General features: G+C 45.5%; 1 protein-coding gene across 1 annotated transcript in view; it reads left to right on the plus strand.

Moving 5' to 3' along the window:
* Positions 1 to 11440: 11440 nt before the first annotated feature.
* Positions 11441 to 22579, plus strand: part of LOC112119788 (cystathionine beta-synthase-like) — a 39228-nt gene continuing 28089 nt past the window's right edge. Inside the window, exon 1 of the mRNA XM_024218578.1 lies at positions 11441 to 11619. Within this exon, the coding sequence (XP_024074346.1) occupies positions 11441 to 11619 (179 nt within the window). The remainder of the gene's footprint in view (positions 11620 to 22579) is intronic.

Below are 22579 nucleotides of genomic sequence, written 5' to 3' on the forward strand. Positions count from 1 at the left end.
AAATGTGACATCTTCTCTCTGCTACTGTCCTATGACATGTTATAGTCTGGTCGTCTACCTTGCTGCAACTTTCCTGCCCGAGGTGGCTCATTTCAATGGGAAGCACTCTGAGGTCTTTCAGGGTAAAAGCTGGTATGTAAATACAAAATCTGAATGCACCCCGCCTCTGAAGGGAACAGTTGTGAAAAATTTAAATGTAATAAACAACTTCCATTTACTTATACGATCTGTTTTTTTCCCACTGTTAACATTTGCAAATAGAACTTGAACATTGCACAGTAGAAAGATAAGAATTATATAACCATGTACCACGTTATATTTTTATTGTTATATACTCGTGGTGAGATTAATGGGAGTTGTTTGCATGGAATGAAGATATGATGGGGTCTCAGAGCTAAATTCTGTTCCCCACAAGGTGTGTGGGCTGAACTTCCCCATCAGCTGAGCGCACACATTGGCAAGGCAGCATCAAACCAATACAAAATTCCTGTGTCTTCAGTAAAGAGTGCGCAGGGCAGATCTGGCTGTGTGAGGAGGTTGCAGATCCACGCTGCTCAAACACACTGTTGATGTTCAGCGCTCAATCAGTCCCATATCTAGACTAGATTTAAGCATGTATTGGTTCAAGGTATATTTGTGAAGGGAGATATCAAGGCCAGAATGGACCCCTTGGGTTGTTCTTTAACTGGAATGTACACAGAACATCATTCTTAGTGGGACTAACATTATTTGGAGCACCTTTATGTGTGGCCTGGAAGACTGGGTCACATCAGATAACTCACAGGATTGTTCCACTATGGATTATCCCTGGCAATGTTTTCCAGAGATTTCACATATCACAAAAAGGCCAAAGATAATGTCATTCCTCTGCTGGGGCCTCTGTCTGTTCTGTTTATTGCCTAGGAAAGGTTTGGGTCCAAAACAAATAGTCATTGCTGCTTTTTATAACCTGCGTTCATGTACGACAGCAAAGTTTCCCACACACCTGCTTTTTAATAGTCGTTCATCTCAGCCAGCATGTAATAGGTTGGGAATCTTTATGGAGTCCTTTAGCTAGGGGTGCAAAGGATCCTTAGGTGCTAAACCCTGATTTAGTAATAAAGCTGCTAGCAATAGGAATCTGGGGAAAAAATCCTCTTTCAGCACCAGCTCATCAATCTTAGTGTATCAGATATGCTAGGCGGCTAGTCACGTAATACTGGAACTGTTCTCCCATGATACCGTGACTTTGCATTGTACCTAAGGTTGTGATTCTGTTACCCTCAAGGGAGTTGGTGCTACTCAATGTGAGTAAGTGCTGCAGAATCAAGCCCTGAAAGTGTGTTTGATTGTAGGGTGCCCTAAAGGCATGAAGGATATTCGTACAATGGGGTGCACCAAAGTGTTTCTTATCCTTCTGTTATGGTCTTAGTTTCTGACTCAGCAAGGCCCCTAAGCACATGCTAATCTTTAAAGTTAAGCACATGCTTAAGTACTTTGTTGCATTGGGGTGGGTTTAAGCATGTACTTAAGAGCTTGCTGAATGGAGGCCTTAATGTACATGTGCCTAGTGAATTTTTAAAACTAAAGCTAAGTACATAAAAACTGAATCAATACATAAATTGCACATTCTATTTACATCCTGACCATTAAGATTTTGAGAGGAATCACATGCTAAACCTGAGCAGGTATACATGCTATGAGATCACCCAATCAGCATCTTTCATGAAGTGTTCTAACTCAGCTGATTGGCTTTCTCTCGCTGCTGCAGATATAAACAGGCGAGCTAAAGCATTAGGGAAGTCACTCCGCAACTACCTTGAGGCCAGGTAAGTATATCTTATCTAATACTATGATTTTACTGTAGCCTGTGACTTGCGGGCCACGTTCCAAGGTTTGATTAGGGTTCATTGAGAATCTGTGTTAACAATTTCTGGATAATCCTATTTCGAAAACTAACCTTCTATTTGTCTAGCTTGGTGAGATTTTTAAGAGAAACATTTTCTATTCACTCACTTTTAAATTACACAAAAGATTTGAATTTTCTTTGAGTGCTGCAAAAGATTGAATGGGCAAATTAGTATGAAAATCTGTCTACTGTGCCAACTCCTTTATCTCTTCATTCAGTCTAATGTATGAAGGTTTCTTTACAGAGCAGGGACGTTTTCTTCCATTTGAAGAGTTATCAGTGCAATGTGATTAAATAGCCATAAACTAAAATCTGCAAAGCACTTCATACGCATCAGCCAAGGTGACGTGTCCTGTGCAGCATGCTAGACACAAATTGCATAGTTGTCCACCTTGCTGCCTCTCCGTCCAGTATGTCCTGTGTTATTAATTTAGATATTAAATTCAGTACATTTTGTGCTTGCACAACTGCTTCAATTTTCAATGTGCTGCAGACTTTTTGTGTTGAAAACGAGTAACTGCATCACAGAGGCTGTCGGGGAGGGGGCAGACCTGGATTTTTTTTACTAGTTGAGCAGAGACCAAGTGGAGCTTTTGCCACATGCGGGAGGTGGGTTTGCTTTTGGCAGCAGGAAAAGTAAGATTTCTCAGCCAGCTCTTTAAATGTTTGATTAGTTAATGTCAAAGGCCAGTATAGAATGTGATTATTTAGCCAGGTAAGTAACGTCCTGATTTCAGATTATGTTCAAAGTACTGCATAATTGTGTCCCAGAATTTAAGTTTACATTTAAAACAAAATAAGTTTCTAGCCTTCATGGCTGGGAAGATAGCCTTCAAAAACAGGACTCAAGTGTAACCGATCCATAATGTCTGCAGACTCAGACAGACAGACTGAGACAATGCCTCTAATAGAAATGTGAACTCCCCTACCTGTTATGAAGCCTAATCATAACAAGAGCGTATTATTCTAGTACTGACTGCTTTAGCAATAATATCCAGCAAATGTGCTCCTTGCTGGATGTAGGGACAGGTACTGGGGCAGGGAGTGGAGGTGGAGGAGCAATGGAGCAACTAACTGCAGTCAAGAATGGTTAGGGTTAGGAATGAGGAAATCAAACACTCTCTCCCAAAATTTTAAGTGACAAAGAAAAGTTATACCCCCTTCCTAGTGCCAAGCTTGTCTCCAGTGACCCTTGTTATGAGAGCTGCTTGTTGGGAAGTGTGTTAATCTCCTTTCATACTTCTTCAGTTAATCTCTTCTTTATAGACAAGTGACTTGTGCTCCTTGTCCCTTAATTCACAAGGCAAATAAGGATTTGCTTAGAGAGACACTCCCAAGGCTGGCAAACCCAAATTGTAAAAACACTAACATTTTTAAAACTTTTTTTTAAAATCTCCAAACTAGCTGCAGGTTCAGTGCAAGCATTGGGAAGGAGTTCAGAACATCCATTTTTTAGCCAGATTGATTCACGTGTTCTTAGTCATAACTAGTATTTAGTCACCCATTTCCTTCCAGTGCTCCCGGTCTGTAAAATGCTGGCCGGAGTGAGTGCTGCAGGCACCAACCAGTCTAAAGGATCAATGCACGTTCTTCCATGGAATGTTTTATAAGAACAAAAGCACCAGTAACATTGCCACCCTATGTGAGTCTTATTATTAGTCTCACAATATCTTGTATTTTCCTTAAAGTCCCAGCACCTGGAACCAGTTGATGATGTGAGACTCTGTTTTCTTTTCTTTTCTTTTTTTTTAAGGTCTGTTTTTAGCTTTCAACATTGTGGAGGAAAATTTGAAAATTTGAATCTCAAAGACCAGAAGACAAACTAAAAGAACCCCAAGATCATTGGCTTGAAAATAATGAGACTTTAAAATTAATCTCCATTCATAATTTTGAATGCTTCAATATGGCTAATTTGGGAGTAGGAGGATTGTATCAAATTAATAGATTCTAAGGCCATTGTGATCATCTAGTCTGATCTTCTGTATAATACAGGCCACAGAACTTCCCCAAGATAATTCCTGGCGCAGATCTTTTAGAAAATCATCCAGTCTTGATTTAAAAATTGGCAGTGATGGAGAATCCCCCACAAACCTTGGTAAATTATTCCAAAGATTAACACTCTCACTGTGAAAAATCTACACCTTATTTCCAGCCTGAATTTGTCTAGCTTCAATTTCCAGTCACATTATACCTTTCTCTGCTAGACTGAAAAGCCCATGTAGGTACCTATAATCAAGTCACCCCTGAACCTTTTCTTTGTTAAGCTAAATAGAGAGACTCAAGGAGCTCAATCACTATATGGCAAGTTTTCTAATCCTTTAATCATTCTCATGGCTCTTCTCTGACCCCTCTCCAATTTATCAACATCCTTCTGGAACTGTGGACACCAGAACTGGACACGGTATTCCAGCAACAGTCACACTAGTGCCAAATGCAGAGGTAAAATAACCTCTCTACTCCTACTCGAAATGTCCCTGTTTCTTCATCGCAGGATTGCATGAGCTTTTTTTGGACACAACATCACAAGAACCAATCCCTGAAGTGTCCCACAGTAAACACACACACTCAAACACACCCTATGTTCATCCTTTTTACAATACTATGATAAATTTTGTACAAAGTATGCCTTGTGAGGTATCATTGATAACTCTCAATCTGCTGAACATTATTGTCCTGGTAAAATATGTACGGCAGCATTATATATAAAGTTATAAAAGATTCCACAATCCAGATTGTACCCTGGGAAATGTCACAGTGATGTTTCCCCATTTACAGTTACATTTTGAGACCTAGGAGTTAGTCATTTTTAATCCATGTAATGTGGGTCATGCTAAATTTATATCATTCTAGTTTTTAATCCAAGTCTCATGCAGCAACCAAGTCAAATGTCTTACAGAAGCCTAAGTATTTTACATCAACACTATTACCTTTATCATCCAAACTTGTAATCTGATCAAAATATATGTTAGTTTGGCAGGCTCTATTTTCCATAAATCCTGTTGATTTGCATTAATTACACTACCTTCTTTTATTTCTTTATTAATCGAGTCCTATATCAGTCGCTACATTGTCTTGCCCAGGACTGATGTCAGGCTGACTGCCTGAGAATTACCTCGGTCATCCCTTTTTCCCTTTTAAAATTTGGCAAAACCTTAGCTTTCTACCAGTCTTTCAGAACTTCCCAACTGTTCCTAGACTTATTGAAAATCAACATTAATGGTCCAGTGAACCTCCCAGTCAGCTATTTTAAAACTCCTGAATGCAAGTTATCTGGATCTACTGATTTTAAAAAGTCTGAGTTTAGTAGCCACAGTGATAATAGTGGCATGCGAAGAGTATTATCATCACCATATGATGAAATTGCATCATCTGTTCCCCCCCCCCAATACAGAACACAAATATTTATTGAACACTTCTGTGTTTTCTACATTATTATTAATTCTACCATTTCAACTAGTAAGGGACCAATACTATTGTAAGGATTCTTTTTGTTCCTAGTATTTTTTTAAAATTAATTATTGTCCTTAACATTGCTGACCATAGATTTCTTCTTGTGTCACTTGGCTCCTCTTGTCAATTTTCTACAATTCCTAACTTCTTCTGAGTTTACATTCATTGCTATCAACTTCCCCTTTCTTCTATTTCTTATATATATTTTTACAGCTGCCTTTAATTCCCCTCAACCAGTTTTGTTTTTTAACCAGGACAGCCTTCGTCCTCAGTTGTGGGATTGTGGCTTTTTGGGCAACTAGTGAAGTGTTCTTAAATGATTCCCAATTATCATTCACATTTTCCTGATTATATTTTCCCTCTCAGCTGATTTGGATCATAATTGTTTTTAAGCTTTGTGAAATTAGCCCTATTAAAGCACCAAGTATATATATTACTAGCCTGGACTAGCTTATACAATATAGATGTGATCAAGTCATGATCACTTGTACCTAAGCTCCCATTAACTTTTATTTCTGTGATCAGTTCCTTTCTATCTGTTAGGAGACGGTCAAATATAGAATTCCCCCACACTGGCTGCAACACTTTCTGAGTTAGGAAATTGTCATCTATAAAGTTCAAGGATGTTTTAGTACTGGCACGGTGAGACCTCCAGCATAGGCCACTCAAACTGAAGTCCCCTATGATCACATACAGTAGATAGCGGTGTAAGGAACTAGTCATCCTGTTCCTTACTGTGCGTTGATGGAGGCTCCAACTAGTACCACATCTTGTGCTTTATCTTTTAGGACATTGATCCATAAGCATTCAAGATAATTTTCTTCTGAGTTATCAGTGACTTGGAAACAGGTAATATCATTTTGACATAGAGTGCTATTCCCCCTCCCAATGGGTGGCACATGAACTGCCAGCTGGGGGAGGCTAGCCCCCAGCCCCATCCCTTCCGCCCAAGGTCCCGCCCCTTCCCCTCCCTGCTGGAGCCCAGAGCCCGTCCCATCTTGGCCACCAGCATAGTTCTGCCCCAGGCTAGCCCCCCAGCCCCAAATAGGGCCGGCTCCAGGCACCAGCTTAACAAGCAGGTGCTTGGGGCGGCCAAAGGAGAGGGGCGGCACCTGCGGCAATTCGGGGGTGGCAGGTCCCTCACTCCCTCTAGGAGCGAAGGACCTGCCGCTGAACTGCCGCCGCCAATCGCGGCTTTTTTTTTTTTTTTGCTTGGGGCGGCAGAAATGCTGGAGCTGGCCCTGGCCCCAAAGGAGCACTGGGAGGGCAGTCGGCGTGCAGCCGCAGCGCCCCCTCCCCCTCCAGCCGGAGCACTGGGGGCTGGAGGACTGGAGTGCACATAGGGGGTGGTGGTAAGCAGGGGGCGGTGGTAAGCAGGGGGCCTCCCCCAGCCTATGCGACCCTCTGTCCATGCCCCTCCTCTCTTTTCCCATTCAACCCATCCTAAATAGATTATAACCATTTAGAAACAGTGGCACCAAAAGGCCCCAAACTGATTGAAGGCCCATTGTACTGTGTGTGTGTGTGTATGCATGTGTACACACACACACACACAGAGCAAATGACAGTCCCTACCCCAAAGAGCCCACAGTCTTAAATTTAAGACCAGATGTAACAAGTGGGCGTAACAAGAGGATGGGGGTAACAGTAAAACACAGCTATCGGCATGCTGTGTAGGTATGATGTCATGTTTTATTTTTACATCAATAAAGCATGTGAGTAGAGTTGTCACATCTGGCCACTTGCCCAGTCACTATCAGTTGGTAACGTTTTGTAGACATTATAGTAAAAGTGGGTCTCTTGGCGGAATTAGAAGAGGGAGTGGTTTCATAGATTAGTGCAAGGATGACAGGCCCAGATTAACTCTCCTGTGGGCCCGGGGCTATTTGATTTTGTGGGGTCCCTGTATATAAGTCTTTTTCCTGGGAGGGAGTTTGGTGCAGGAGATTGGGGTGCAAGAGGGGGATTCTGATCTGGGGCAGGGGGTTGGGGTGGAGGAGAGGGTGTGAGGTGTAGGCTCCGGCCAGGAGGTGCTTACCACAGGTGCCTGCCGTAGCCCCAAGCTGCTCCCCGAAGTGGCTGGCTGCTAGCACATCTCTGCGGCCCCTGGGGTTCCTGGCCAATGGGAGCTGCGGGGACGGTGTTGGGGGCAGCACGCAGAGCCTCCCCCCTCTCCCCATTAGGGTGACCAGACAGCAAGTGTGAAAAATCGGGATGGGGGTGGGAGGTAATAGGAGCCCATATAAAAAAAAAGCCCCAAATATCGGGACTGTCCCTATAAAATCGGGACATCTGGTCACTCTACTCCCCATCCCCTCCCCTCCTGCCAGGGGCCACAGAGACATGCTAGCAGCCGGCTGCTTCAGGGAGCAGCGTGGGGCCACGGCATGCAGGCAGCCTGCCCGAGCACCCCACTGTGCCACTGGATTTTTAGCAGCCCGGAGTTGGAGATTGCTGCCTGTGATTTATTTTTGTGAGGCCCTCCTTGAGCCGTGGCTCTGGGCTGCAGCTCCTAAAACCCCTGCCTTAATCCGGCCCTGAGGATGATGATCGACATGTGTGTCAGTGACCCTCTGTAACTCATGTGACAAATGCTGGTTTCAGCATGAACTCCCCCTCTGCACCTTGCACTGCCCTTGATGGAGGAGAAGCTACGGCAAGGGAGCCAACAGGACAGCGGGCCACAGTCCAACCAGGCTGCTGGGGGATGGGAGAATGAAAAATCATGCTGAGGGGCTGGCAATATAACTGAGATTGGGATTTCCCACAGAACTTTGGGCTCCACATGGTTATCAGGCCACCCCTCTATCCCTTCCATCCTACAGCTTTAAATATAACTTTCCCTCTTCTGTGTGCTTTGGGTGGAAGGAGCTGATTTAGCTCTTGGAGTCTGCACTCTGTTCACATCTCAGCATGTGCAAAACAAAATGTATTAGGAATGTTCAGCAACATCTGATAATGAGGAACTATTCTCTTCAGATTTGGCCACTCAGGGTATTTTCTTCCCGAGCCTCAGTGAATTTACAGACCCAGGCTGCTCTCTCCCTGTTAACTTCCATTGATGTCAGTGCAGGGCCGGCTCCAGCATTTCTGCCGCCCCAAGCAAAAAAAAAGCCGCGATTGGCGGCGGCAGTTCAGCGGCAGGTCCTTCGCTCCTAGAGGGAGTGAGGGACCTGCCGCCCCCGAATTGCCGCAGGTGTCACCCCTCTCCCTTGGCCGCCCCAAGCACCTGCTTGTTAAGTTGGTGCCTGGAGCCGGCCCTGTGTCAGTGGGAGTTAGAAGCCTAAATACCTTTGCGGATTTGGACCTTAGTGTGTCTGTGCTTCAATCTCCCATTCGTAGGCACTTCTCTATCTCACAGGGCTGTTGTGAGGATGAATACGTTAGATTGTGAGGTGCTCAGATATTGTGGTAATGGAGGCTATATAAGTACCTAAGATAGATAGCCGTCACACTCTGTTTCTTCACCAAGATGAGTATTTATCTGCACACTTCTTTGTTGGTGTTCCTCCAGCTCGGTTAAACTTGGATTTTGTTGCAAACACCCAACTCAGCCCAAGTTGGTTGAGGTTCGCAGGCCTTTCAAGGAAACAAGCAGTTTTGAGCAGCCCTTGGCTGACAGTTTAATGACAAAACCACATGAAGCTTAGTGATTTTTATGAATAAGTTTTATTGTGAATATTTGTGGTGGTTTTCGCACCTGAATTTCAAAGCAGAACTCATGGGCTGCAAACCTGTAATCCCAATGGAATCATGGCTGCTGTGTTTGGCACAGCTGTTTGTAAATCTAAACTGGTGACAGTAATCCTGAAAAGCATAAGAACACTTGAAAATAAAAGCACACAGAGAATTAGTGTCCAAAAGTGGGTCAAGTTTTGGGCCATTCACAATTTGTAACAGTGCCCCTTTAAACTAAGATGGGATCAAGCAAGCAGTAAAATTTGGATATGGATCTGTATTTTGAACATCCCCATTTCAGTGGGTGTTTAAATCTGGGGTTTTGGTTAAGCCTATAATAAAGCTAGAGACCATTTGCAAAGGTCTCATCTGGATCCAGGTTTGGAGTGTGAACACCTCTGATGTTCAGGGATGCTTGGATCAAATGCTTTGATCTGGCCTATTATTAGCAGACCGGCCATTTCTAAAATTGGGGTCTGGATCATACCTTGGTCCCATCTCTACTTTTTGACCAAACCCGGGTCCCATTGAAGTCAATGACAAACCTTTTTTTGCCTTTCCTGGGACTTTGATTTGGCCCTTTCAGAGATTTCAGAATTGAACCTTTGGACTCAAACATAAAGTGCAGGAGTTGCAAACCCTCAAGACAAGTGATGACATTTCTACTTGCAGTAATTACATAATAAAGCACCACAATAATGCAATAAGATATGGCTAGAATAATCTGTGCTGTTAGAGTAACGTCAAACTTCATAAATTATCCAAGATGCATGTCTGTGACCTGAGACTGAGTTGCAAAGTATGTTCATTTAACACAGACTGAAACAGGATTTGGCTGGATTACAGTGCCTCCCGGGGTGCACCACTGCAGAAAAGAGGCTTTTAGTTACTAAATGCACTTTTTCTTTTGTTTCTTACAATTAGTAAGTATTGTTTAAGTCTTGGCAGTAATCTAAACTTCCTTGCTTATCTCTGCTACAAAGACAGCCAAATCATGGAATCCAGTTAGAATACATTTGTTCCCTCCTCTGGTTACAACACAGTTGCAATTATTTATAGTCTAGACCAGTGGTTCTCAAAGCCGGTGCACCGCTTGTTCAGGGAAAGCCCTTGGCGGGCCTGGCCGGTTTGTTTACCTGCTGCGTCCGCAGGTTCGGCCGATCACGGCTCCCACTGGCCGCAGTTCGCCGCTCCAGGCCAATGGGGGTTGCGGGAAGGGCGGCCAGCACATCCCTCGGCCCGCGCCGCTTCCCACAACCCCCATTGGCCTGGAGCGGCGAACCACGGCCAGTGGGAGCCACGATCAGCTGAACCTGCGGACGCAGCAGGTAAACAAACCGGCCCGGCCTGCCAAGGGCTTTCCCTGAACAAGTGGTGGACCACTGGTCTAGACAGAATCTTATTCGTGCCCCTGACTTAGCTGTATTTGAAGTGTAGATAGGCCATAACTGTTTATCCTTCTACTTTTAAACTGTTGTCAGTTGGCTCCTGAAACCTACAATGTATCCCTCTGTCCCTTTAAGGCCACCAATCAGCTCAATCTAAGATACCTAGACCTGTTGTCAGAGTGTGCAGATGCCACAGCAGGAGATGGAATCTGACCCTCTCTTTTGCTTACCTTGCTGCCATCATTTCACAAGTTCTCCAGTCATCATATTTTTCAATCTGGACAAGATCTGAATTCCTAATGTAATAATCAAAATCTTTAAACACGAAAGCACTTTCTATGGGCCCATCTGTGTATCATAAAGTAATAAGGAAAGACTAACCTCGTTTTATCCTTTTGCAGATCACCTTTAAATGCAATGCAAGTTTATGATGCTTTAAGAACAACAAATGTTGTAACATACATTATGGACCTGCTCCAGCATCCATTCAAGTCAATGATAAACTCCCATTGACTTCAGTGGGAGTGGCAGTGGGTCCTATAATTAATGTCAGATCTCTGCAAACAGATACAAGGGAGGGGGAAAGATTTGTTAATTTCGGAGGCATAGAGAACAGACAATCAAATTTCTACAGAAATCATCCTTAGATGGCTTACTTACTATAAGTCTTGGAATATTGGTTTCCAGACTGTAAGAGTCACTGGGCTTTTCTGTAGTTATTTTTTTATCCATGTTTTGATTTGGTTTTTTCACACTTACATTGCCAGCTGTACCATAATTGATTACAATTGAGGTTCCAGTTCCTTAATTGTGATGGTGAAAAATATTCCCCTAGACTAGATAGCACTGAAGAATTGAGGGCCTATTTCCAAACTTGGATGCTCCAGTTACGGCACCCGGTTCGGCATTGAGGTCACTGTGTATCAGCTCAAGCGCCCCCGTGCAAACTGGTTACCCAGCATACATGCGCAAGGTTGAAAATCAAGCTCCCTGATTCTAACAGTTGCTTTTTCCACTCTTTTCCTCTCAGCTCAAGATGGCTTTTGTGTCCACACTGAACAGGAAGATCAAGAGCTCTCATTTGCAGAATGGCATTGATACGGAAAATCAGAAAACCAAAACCAATTATACATGGCTTCCTCCCAACTTGCCCAGTAAGTGCACATGGAAGCCAGGGAAGCCCATCTCCGACTCACCTCATTCCCATGTGCCCTTGTAAGTAACTCTCTTGTGCTAGTTATGTTCAGACTGTTTTATATCCTCCCTACTGCAGGAAATTCCTCTGTGCCTCAAGGTTCCCCTAGAACATTCATAGTCAGAATTCAGCATTTAAAGCAATGATTTTATGTATAAAAACTGCTATTATTTTTCCCAAAAGGGGGTCCTCTGATCCGCTAATATTTCCAGTCCACTCACGACTGCCCCCTCTCTTTCACCATGAAGAGCATTGACTTAAACTGGAATTGTGGATGCTCAGCAGCTCTCCTGCAAACCAGACCCGTAGGGATCTGAAGTTAGGCACCAGAAAACAAGGCACCCAACATTAGTGGGCACTTTTGGAGACTGCAGCCATAATGAATATAGAGCCTTCTAACCTATTGCTCCCACTCTCTCTCTATAGATTTATTAATGTGTTAACTAAGGGCCTAGTTCTATCACCTTTACTCACATTGAGTGGTACCTTATTCTGGGAGCAGTCCATTGACTACTCATGGAGTAAGCTACTGGAACTCAACATGAGTAAGGATAGCACCATCAGGTGGTAAAGGAATATTCAGTTTTCTCAGATCAGTATCAAGGCCACAGTCCTTCCTCCAGCGCCCAGACCAAGTAACTTGGCAGGAAGGAAGGGGGCATCTATTCTCCCAACCCCAAAGGCTGCATCCTGGGAGGAGGGCCCACTTCATGGCTGCTACTTCACAGCCCTAGCATTCCTTTGTCATAGAGAAGGGTGTCAGTCTTACCAGTCCAGTGTTGGACCTTGTCACTGCCTCATTTTCCCCTTTTGGGGCTTCCCAATAACTGCCCCCAGACTCTCATGTGGGAAAAATAACACCCCTTCTTGGGCCTCGTTTATTAAAGTATCGCAGTTCAAATATCTCAAATCCAAACAAGGTTTCCCCCACTCCATGGTTTGTTCAGTCCTTTGTTGGGCTCATAAGTTCTTTCCAAATCCCAAGTCCTGCTGCCTGATGTTTCCTCAGCCTCCTCCCTCATCATGCTTCTGCTCTGGCCCTTTGTGGCAGGTAGCTCTAGCCAGCCCCTTTCACCTGTCTGGAGCTGGGAGCGCCATCCTTTCAGAGCCTGGATCCCCTCTTGATCCCTTGCAGAAGCCTCTCTGAATGTCTTTCGCCTTCATTGCCCTTGTGTCAGGGCTTCAGGCCCCAGGGTCTCTCAAAGCTCCCTCTTACCAGGGGAACTCTGTCAGACCTACTCAGATTCTCTGGAGAGACCTCCCCTAAGTCTTTCCTAGCCCCTGGTCTCACACTCTCTGCTGGAGTAGGCTCCATCCTAGAGGAATCCCCATCTCCTGGCCTACCATCACATGATTCCTGATGATCTGACCCAACCACCAGCCCAAACCCAACCTTTGGGACCAGATGACAAGGCACAGGAGAGGCTGAGCCCAAATCCCTTAAAGGGCCATTCCACCCTATGACAAGGAGGATCTACAAAGTAAGATTCAAGGATCCCATTCCCTGATTTACCACTTCCTTGCCTCTGACAGCCAGACCCATGCTGCAGCAGACCAAGAACCTCTACAGACCTAGGCTCGTACTAGTGCAGAGGTTGTGCCACAAATCATGCCTGCAGTGCCAGCAAACTTGCCCTGATTGCACTGAAAAAGGGCAAGATGCTCCTCTGAATGAACACCTTTTCCACATGGTAGAATTTGTTTGGTCTACACCAAGTGGTGGTGATGTGAGGCAACATAAAATATTACTAATATTTTGCACTCCTACCTTTTTGTTCGAGGATCTCAAAGCACTTTACAAACATTAATTAATTAATTAGGTGTTAACCCGCCCCACCCTTGTGAGGTATTATCATTTTGCAGGTGGGGAAACTGATGCACACAGAAATTAAGTGACTTTCCCAAGGCTATAAGGAGGCTATGGCAGAGCTAGGGATTGAATCCACATTTCCTGAGTCCTAGTCCAATGCCATGTCCCCAGTCCCATACTCCTTCTCTGTTTCCTGCCATATTGATGTAACTCACTAATGCAGCACTGCCCAAAATAAATGTGTGGCTCTTTAATGGTCCTGCAAGCCAATCCAGACAGACCTATGAAAATAAGAGCTTTCCCAAAAGTCCAGAAAGACTGCCAGTCCCCAAGTCTGACTCTGAACAACTGCTGGGCCTAAGACCAAAGGTAGTATCAATACAAGATTTGATATATCTTCTGACTGGGGAGCATTTCCTGTCCTTGCAGGATAGATGGACTCAATGAATTTTCGAAGGTGTTCTAGCAACTGTCACGTAGCCCACTGTTAGTTGGATCAGAAGCTAATGTCTTGGGCCTGTGTCTATGATAGGCCCAATCTGGAACCCCTCATCCAAACACTTCTAAACTTTGGGGACATCTGTATCTGAATTTTGCGGTTTGAGGCAGTCTCTCGTCCTAATGTAAAGTACCATGATGGATCATGTGCCCCCTCAAACAGCAATCTGATAAAAGGCTGCTCCATATGGAAAGCAATTACTTGTTCCTGTTTGACACTGAGGCAATTCTCTCTACTAGCACAGCTTGAACAAAGAACGACCCTGTAGACCGTTGTTACTTGGGTTTCTTAAAATTAGTGATGCAAAACAATTTTTAATGTGTGCGTTTTGTGACTGTGGTATCCAAAGTCTATTTCCCAGCCAGCAGCTACCTCCTTTAGAGTGTCCACGTGATTTATTAGGCAAGATCAATTAATTTTACAGAGTGCAGGGAGCATCAGAGCTGCATGTTGTTAAAACGTTGCTCAGAGATAGTGAAAGTCTCACGTTTCTTACACTGCTTCTGAAACTTTGCAATTGTTCCTGCCTTTCTTGCCAGTGACAGTGCAATGTGGTGTCAAAACCCTCCTTCCATCTTTAAACTGAAAACATGGAATACCAGTGAGAAATTCCGAATGACTAACAAAGGAGATTGTTCCACCCTTTCTCATAACTGTGATGTATTTAGCCACCTGATTAAACAATGCTTTGGAAATATAGTCCCTAAATTATCTTATTTATTTGCTGAATGTCTAGTGACTAAAGGAGCAGCTCTTTCAGTCAAATCGGTTTTCTTTTCAATATGCATGCTGACTGGGAATGACTTATTCTTTGGCAACATATGCTACCTCTGGGGAAATCTGAATGAGACAATGAAGCACATGTGCAAATGATCATCTTGCAAAACTATTCTGGATGCCTTCTACCCAAGTGTACTCTCGTGTCTCTATCCAGATTCCAACTTGCCCTGATTCCTCCGGAAACATGGCACTCTTTATAAAGTTAAAGAAAATATGTACTACTCAGACTGCACTAATATACACCTTTGTGTAGCACGCTCTCTAGGGATATTGGGTATTACTATAACAGGGTTCAAAAGGGAACCAGATAAGTTCGTGGATGATAGGTCCATCAATGGCTATTAGCCAGGATGGGCAGGGATGGTGTCCCTAGCCTCTGTTTGCCAGAAGCTGGGAATGGGTGACAGGGGATGGATCACTCGATGATTACCTGTTCTGTTCATTCCCTCTGGGGCACCTGGCATTGGCCACTGTCGGTAGACAGGATACTGGGCTAGATGGACCTTTGGTCTGACCCAGTGTGGCCATTCTTATGTTCTTTTAACCTTGCGTAAATGTCTAAATACAGACTATATTCTAGATTTCTATACCCAAGAATACATTGTGCAGTTCTGATCCTTGGGCAGTCTCAAGAACTGCAGCTAGCAGCTAGTGTAGAAAATCTCCAGACCTGCTGAGAGTCCAGTATAGATTGTGAGGGAGATTAGAAAAAGAAGAGTAGATCTTGGATCAGGTGAAGGGGATAATTACCTAAAGCTTCAGAACGGTACAGGTTTGAGCTGGTTCTTACATTGTCTGAGCTAGTTATGCTGCCTCATATAATTCAGGTAATGGCCAATCAACTCTCACATCCTGATATGACGAGGTTTTCCTCTGGGCATTTTATACAGTAGCATGCCTCACAAAGTAAAAGCAGGATTTCTGGAGTGGAACCCTCTCGCTCCCAACTGAAACCAAATGCAGTGATACTGCAGTATCCCCAACAGCCATTTCAGTGAACCAAAGACATTTCTCAGAGATCCTTTAGGCTCACACATTTCTCATAGAGCTTGGAAGCCCCGAGCCTAGCCTCCCCCACCTTGAGGAGCCTGGGGCTGGCCTCTTAGCCACCCCAGATCCAGCATGGGGTATAATAAAGCAAAAACTTCATGCCAAACCCCACAACCAGGGGTCCAGCAGCCACAGCACCGCCAGGGAAAGCAGAACTTCCCCTGGCCTATTATACCCACCACCCCTGGGTCAGGGCTTTGTCTTATATAGGTGCCTATTACTCCCAACTATCTGTCCTGCTTTTTTACATTTGCTATCTGGTCACCCTAGTAAGGAGTGTCCACTTCCCTGCCACACTGATAGTTTCTGACTGCTGGTAAAGTCTTCTGACCAGACCAGCTCCCCTCTTGTCAGCTTGTCACTGATTTCTGGAGCAGGGTGAAAATGGTGTGCTCTGTGTGTGTGTAAATATATATGTGTGCGTGTGTATATCTATCTCTATATCTATAGCGATAGATATATATTATCCACAAGTATTGGTTTGAATTTAAAAATGGATTCACTTTGGCCTTGCTTGCACCTCTCCTGTATTGCTTTCTGCAAACATAACCCACTAGTCAGCACGTGTTACGTGTCCCAGTCTGGGCCAAGCCAGAGAGGGTGTAGGCCTGTTACAGCTCTTATGGTGAAAGCTCTTTAGCTTAAACTGTAGGAACTCGGGCTTGTAGCTCTGGAGGGCCTTAGTTCAGCCCCTGGTATGAAGGCTGTTCACGTGATGTGAGCATCTGAGCAGTTGTTTTACTCTTGGAATATGAATTTTGAGCTCCCATGCTTGAACATTTATAGGTAGCAGAAGTGCCATGACAAATCCATGTTGGTGCTGATGTACAATTAGGGTTACCATATTTCAGCAAGCAAAAAAGAGGACGGGAGGAGCCCCGCCCTAGCCCCGCCCCTGTCCTGCCCTAGCCCCGCCCCTGCCCCTCCCACTTCCCCCCCTCAGAACCCCCAACCCTCCCCCCGCTCCTTGTCCCCTGACTGCCCCCTCCTGGGACCCCTGCTCCTAACTGCCCTCCAGAACCCCACCCCCTACCTAAGCCTCTCTGTTCCTTGTCCCCTAACTGCCCCCTCCTAAGACCCCCCCAAATGCTCCTCAGCACCCTACCCCCTACCTGTACCCTGACTGCCCAAAACCTTATCCACACCCCCACCCCCAGAAAGCCCCCCCCGAACTCCCGACCCCCCCCCCCGTCTCTTGACTGCCCCCTCCAGAACCTCCCTGTCCCTTCTCCGACCCCCTGGCCACCTTGTTGTTGGCCTTCGCCTAATGTCTCTGTGAGCTTGCTCAGGAACGGCCTGAGCCGTTCGTCCCGGCACTCTGGGGAGCGGGGCAGGAGCTCCAGACTGCCGGAGGTGATCTGCGAATGCAGGGAGGGAAGGAGGGAGGGAGTGATCTCTGCTGCAGGGGAGAGGAGGAGGGGCTCTCTCTGGCTGTCGGAGCCCTATGTAAATGGCACCATCTGGCCGGCTGCCCTGTTGGCGGCGCGCGCTCTGCATGAGAGGGGGGAAGTCCGGACATTTACAAATTCCCCCCGGATGCTATTTTTAGCACAAAAAGCCGGACATGTCCGGGGGAATCCGGACGAATGGTAACCCTAGTACAATGAACCCAGCTGTACAATGAACTCATTGAGAGAAGCCCGGGGCTAGGTCTGTGAATGATTCCTTATGTCTGTCTGGGGCCTAAATATGTCTTTTTAGCTAACAAATTTCCCCTTCTCTTCTGCTATGACTGTTTCTCTTCTCTGTCTGCTGGTCACTGATAAAGGCAGTCAGTATATTTGATAAAGGATGCTGTTTAATTCTACAAAACACCAGACAGGGCACAGAGGCAACTAAATAAGCCAGACAAGGATTTGACCACACTATTCACGCATCACAGAGTTACTTTGTGTATGTGACAAACAAAGTTAAATTTTAACTCTGCACTCACCAATAAACTTACTGTAGCCTTTTCTTTTCTAAGAATGATGCATTGGGTAAGGTCTCTGGGGCCTGGATAGGATCTCCTAACCCTTCTTATCTCCTCTCTTCCACTAAATGATCACCATTCCCTGAGATTCAAAGCCCTCAGAGCATCTTCAAGCCCTTCTCCTGGTAAGAGGAGTTATGCACACCCACTACAGAAACAAAGCATGTGGCTTTTGGGACCAATCATGACTAACCAAGACAACTCAAATTTCAAATATCAAGTACTGAGTGCACGGAGTTATGATCAATCCACAGAGCGAAAAAAAAAAAAAAGCAACAAAATTTGTCAGTTTTGAAGGAGAAGTAAATCTATATTTACTACCTTTATCACCAGTAGGCCATATACATCTTGGGTATTTCAAGGATGAGGTGGGTTCAGAGTTCAAATCATGATAACAAATACGGGGTGTGTTTGTATATCTGAAATTGAATGGGAGGTGAACAACTCTGGGTTTCAGAGTAGCAGCCGTGTTAGTCTGTATCCGCAAAAATAACAGGAGTACTTGTGGCACCTTAGAGACTAACAAATTTATTAGAGCATAAGCTTTCGTGGGCTACAACCCACTTCTTCGGTTGTTACCCTTTTCAGAAGAAGAGTACTGAGAAGACCAATGCGAGGAAATGGCTCCGCTCTGCCTTAAGATATGGATTCAATAAACACACCCCTTGAGTAATCTTTTTTTCTGTAAGAGTAAAAGGTCCAAGGACATAAACTTCCAATCTACTTGGCCAAAGGCCATTTAAATGTGTGTAATTTGCCCAGTAGCAGTGACATGCTCTAGTTCCACTGGAGCTGAACAGACAGGGTGGAAGGCTATATTGCACCAGTCTAACTGAGAGCAGAATTTAGTCCTTTCTGGAAAAATCAGAGTTCTCTGCTACATGACAGAATAAATATTTCTCTCTAAACAAAGGGAGGTCAGGTCCTAAACTGCTGTAAATTGGCAAAATTCTATTGAAACTGATTGACACCAGCTAAAACTCTGGCTCTGTTTGTGTTATAGACATGTGGACTGACACACATATTTAAAAAAAAAATACTTGACACAAGTTTTTTGGGTTTGCTACTTAACTTTTCAGTACAGGCATACTACCTCCTTAATCTGCTAAGGGCATAGATTTGGGTATATCTACACTTGGAGCTTGGGGTGTGATTCACAGCTTGAGAAGACAGACCTACACCAGCTCTGATCAAGCCATTGTGCTAAAAATAGTGTAGCCACAGGGTTGCGAGCAGCAGGAGGGGTTAGCCACACCAAGTTCATGCCTATGGTCTCAAGATGAGTACATATTCAGGGCAGCTAGCCCCTCCCACTTCTCACACTGCCACGGCTACCAGGGCTGTCCTTACCCATACGCAAAGTACGCAGCTGTGTAGGGCACCAGGCCTGCGCAGCTGCGTGCTGCTCCAGCCCCTGCTCTGCCTCTTCCCCATGGCCTCCGCCCCGTGCCGCCTCTTCCTGCCCCTGTTCCGCCGCAGCCCCACTTCCCTGAGGAGTGCGGGCGGGCTGGGCCTACACTCACCGGCGGCGGGAAGTGCAGCAGCCTGGCCCCAGCCGCGCCGCCGGTAAGTGCTGGGAGGTAGTTCCCCCCCTGTTCCCCAAGCCAGCCCTGCCCCCCTCACACGGAGGCCTGGGGCCCCAGACACCCCCTCCCCCCCCCGTGCGGGGGGGGGGCTGCATAGGGCCCCAGAAGAGCTAGGGATGGCCCTGATGGCTACGTTCTATTTTTAGCACAATAGCTCAATCAGAGCTAGTGCGAGTATGTCTTCTCCAGCTAGGCATTATACCCCCAACTCAAAGTGCAGACACAATCCAAAGAGTTTGCAGCCATAGGCTCTTGGCAGAAAAAGCTGACAAGACTGATGTTTTTTATGAGACCAGCAAATAAAGGCACAACCAGTCATTTAAAGGGCACTGAACTCCAGATCTGGTTTATTCACCTGTGCACTCTTGTTCCAAGTGAGTTATCAGAGTGAGTCTGATGCTAACAAATACATGATTCTCTAGCTAATGCTCTGGATTTGTGTGAATGAGAGACTAATTCTGGTCCGGAGTATCTATTTAAAATCTTGTTACCTGTGAGCAGCAATCCATAGTCGGGATTTTACTTGCACACCCTTGTGGCATGAGAATTTCAAAGAATTCCTCTTTGGGGATGTATTTGAAATATCGAGTATCTGAATTAACAAAGTATGACAGCATTGTCTTTAAACCCTACAATCCTTTAATGCAGTCATAGAATCATAGAACCATAGAATATCAGGGTTGGAAGGGACCACAGGAGGTCATCTAGTCCAACCCCCTGCTCAAAGCAGGACTAATCACCAACTAAATCATCCCAGCCAGGGCTTTGTCAAGCCTGACCTTAAAAACCTCTAAGGATTCCACCACCTCCCTAGGTAACCCAGTTCAGTGCTTCTCCAACCTCCTAGTGAAAAAGTTTTTCCTAATATACTACCTAAACCTCCCCCACTGCAACTTGAGACCATTACTCCTTGTTCTGTCTTCTGCTACCACTGAGAACAGTCTAGATCCATCCTCCTTGGAACCCCCTTTCAGGTAGTTGAAAGCAGCTATCAAATCCCCCCTCATTCTTCTCTTCTGCAGACTAAATAATCCCAGTTCCCTCAGCCTCTCCTCATAAGTCATGTGCTCCAGCCCCCAATCATTTTTATTGCCCTCTGCTGGACTCTTTCCAATTTTTTCACATCCTTCTTGTAGTGCGGGACCCAAAACTGGACACAGTACTCCAGATGAGGCCTCACCAATGCCGAATAAAGGGATATGATCACATCCCTCGATCTGCTGGCAATGCTCTTACTTATACAGCCCAAAATGCTGTTAGCCTTCTTGGCAACAAGGGCACACTGTTGATTCATATCCAGCTTCTCATCCACTGTAACCCCTAGGTCCTTTTCTGCAGAACTGCTGCCTAGCCACTCGGTCCCTAATCTGTAGCAGTGCATGGGATTCTTCCGTCCTAAGTACAGGACTCAGCACTTGTCCTTGTTGAGCCTCATCAAATTTCTTTTGGCCCAATCCTCTAATTTGTCTAGGTCCCTCTGTATCCTATCCCTACCCTTCAGCGTATCTACCACTCCTCCCAGTTTAGTGTCATCTGCAAACTTGCTGAGGGTGCAATCCACACCATCCTCCAGATCATTAATGAAGATATTGAACAAAACCGGCCCCAGGACCGACCCTTGGGGCACTCCGCTTGATACTGGCTGCCAACTAGACATGGAGCCATTGATCACTACCTGTTGAGCCCGACAATCTAGCCAGCTTTCTATCCACCTTATAGTCCATTCATCCAGCCCATACTTCTTTAACTTGCTGGCAAGAATACTGTGGGAGACCGTATCAAAAGCTTTGCTAAAGTCAAGGAATAACATGTCCACTGCTTTCCCCTCATCCACAGAGCCAGTTATCACATCATAGAAGGCAATTAGGTTAGTCAGGCATGACTTGGCCTTGGTGAATCCATGCTGTCTGTTCCTGATCACTTTCCTCTCTTCTTAGTGCTTCAGAATTGATTCCTTGAGGACCTGCTCCATGATTTTTCCAGGGACTGAGGTGAGGCTGACTGGCCTGTAGTTCCCCGGATCCTCCTCCTTCCCTTTTTTAAAGATGGGCACTACATTAGCCTTTTTCCAGTCATCTGGGACGTCCCCTGATCGCCATGAGTTTTCAAAGATAATGGCCAATGGCTCTGCAATCACATCTGCCAACTCCTTTAGCATCCTCGGATGCAGTGCATCCGGCCCCATGGTCTTGTGCTCGTCCAGCTTTTCTAAATGGTCCTGAACCACTTCTTTCTCCACAGAGGGCTGGTCACCTCCTCCCCATACAGTCAGAGCCCTCCTGGGGGAGTGCATGCCTCCTCTAGACCAGACTACAGGTGGCCTCACACCATCTGAACAAGTTTTTTTTACTTTCCATTTCCTGTCCTCTCTCTAACTCCACCCACTTGCAACCCAGTGAAGGAGCTGGGGAAGGGAAATGCATTACTATATACAGATGGGTACATCTACTGTTTCATCAAGGGGGAAAAAAGTCATGCACTATGCAAGTCAGTTTGGGCAGCTTCATTCCAATCAATGATGCTAGGAACTTTGACCCACCTCTGTAGCCACAGTTCACTTAGTGTCTATCGAAAAGAGCACAAGAAGAATAGATGACAGGCAGGCCCAAAAGTTCAGATTCACATACCTCCTGCCCACACACAGTGATGTGCTGGCAAACTTTAACAAGGGCTCCCGTAGAAGTTTTCAGCCTCCGCAGATGGTGCATGGGCCAGACCTTGTGTAAAATACATTCCCCTATTAAAAAATATCAATACATGTTTCTGCTACCATCCTGGCCCAGTATTTCCTGACGCACTGTGCTTAGCCCTTGAATGGAGGCATTTCTAGTCAACTCCCTTATCTGGAAGCTTTTCCTCAAAGCAGCAGCAGTGGTGGCAGGAGCTGTCTTGCAGCCTCTCCTCTCAGCAGTGGCTGGCTGGGTAAGCAGCTCCCTTCTGATAGAGGTCTAGTTGGTCAGCTGGGGAATGAGTCTCCTTAGGTTCTTGAGATGGGTGAGACTTACCTCACTGCTTATAGCCTTCCCTTGCATGTCCGTGAGTAGGTCCTAGCTAGCTAGTATGGCTGGGGAAGCACCAGCTGGCTCACAGACAACTGAAAATGTTAACAAGCACTGCTGGTCTCAACTTTTCTTGCTCACATTCACTGTGTGGATCCTGTATAAGGGTGCTGTGGGATGGGCTGTACCTCAACCTTAACTGGCTTATTTTGTGTGTGTGTGTGTGTGTGTGTGTGTGTGTGTGTGTGTGTGTGTGTGTGTGTGTGAGAGAGAGAGAGAGAGAG

Source organism: Terrapene carolina, unplaced genomic scaffold (assembly GCF_002925995.2).
Source record: "Terrapene carolina triunguis isolate 2854851 unplaced genomic scaffold, T_m_triunguis-2.0 Scaffold30, whole genome shotgun sequence".
NCBI classification, from domain to species: Eukaryota; Metazoa; Chordata; order Testudines; family Emydidae; genus Terrapene; species Terrapene triunguis.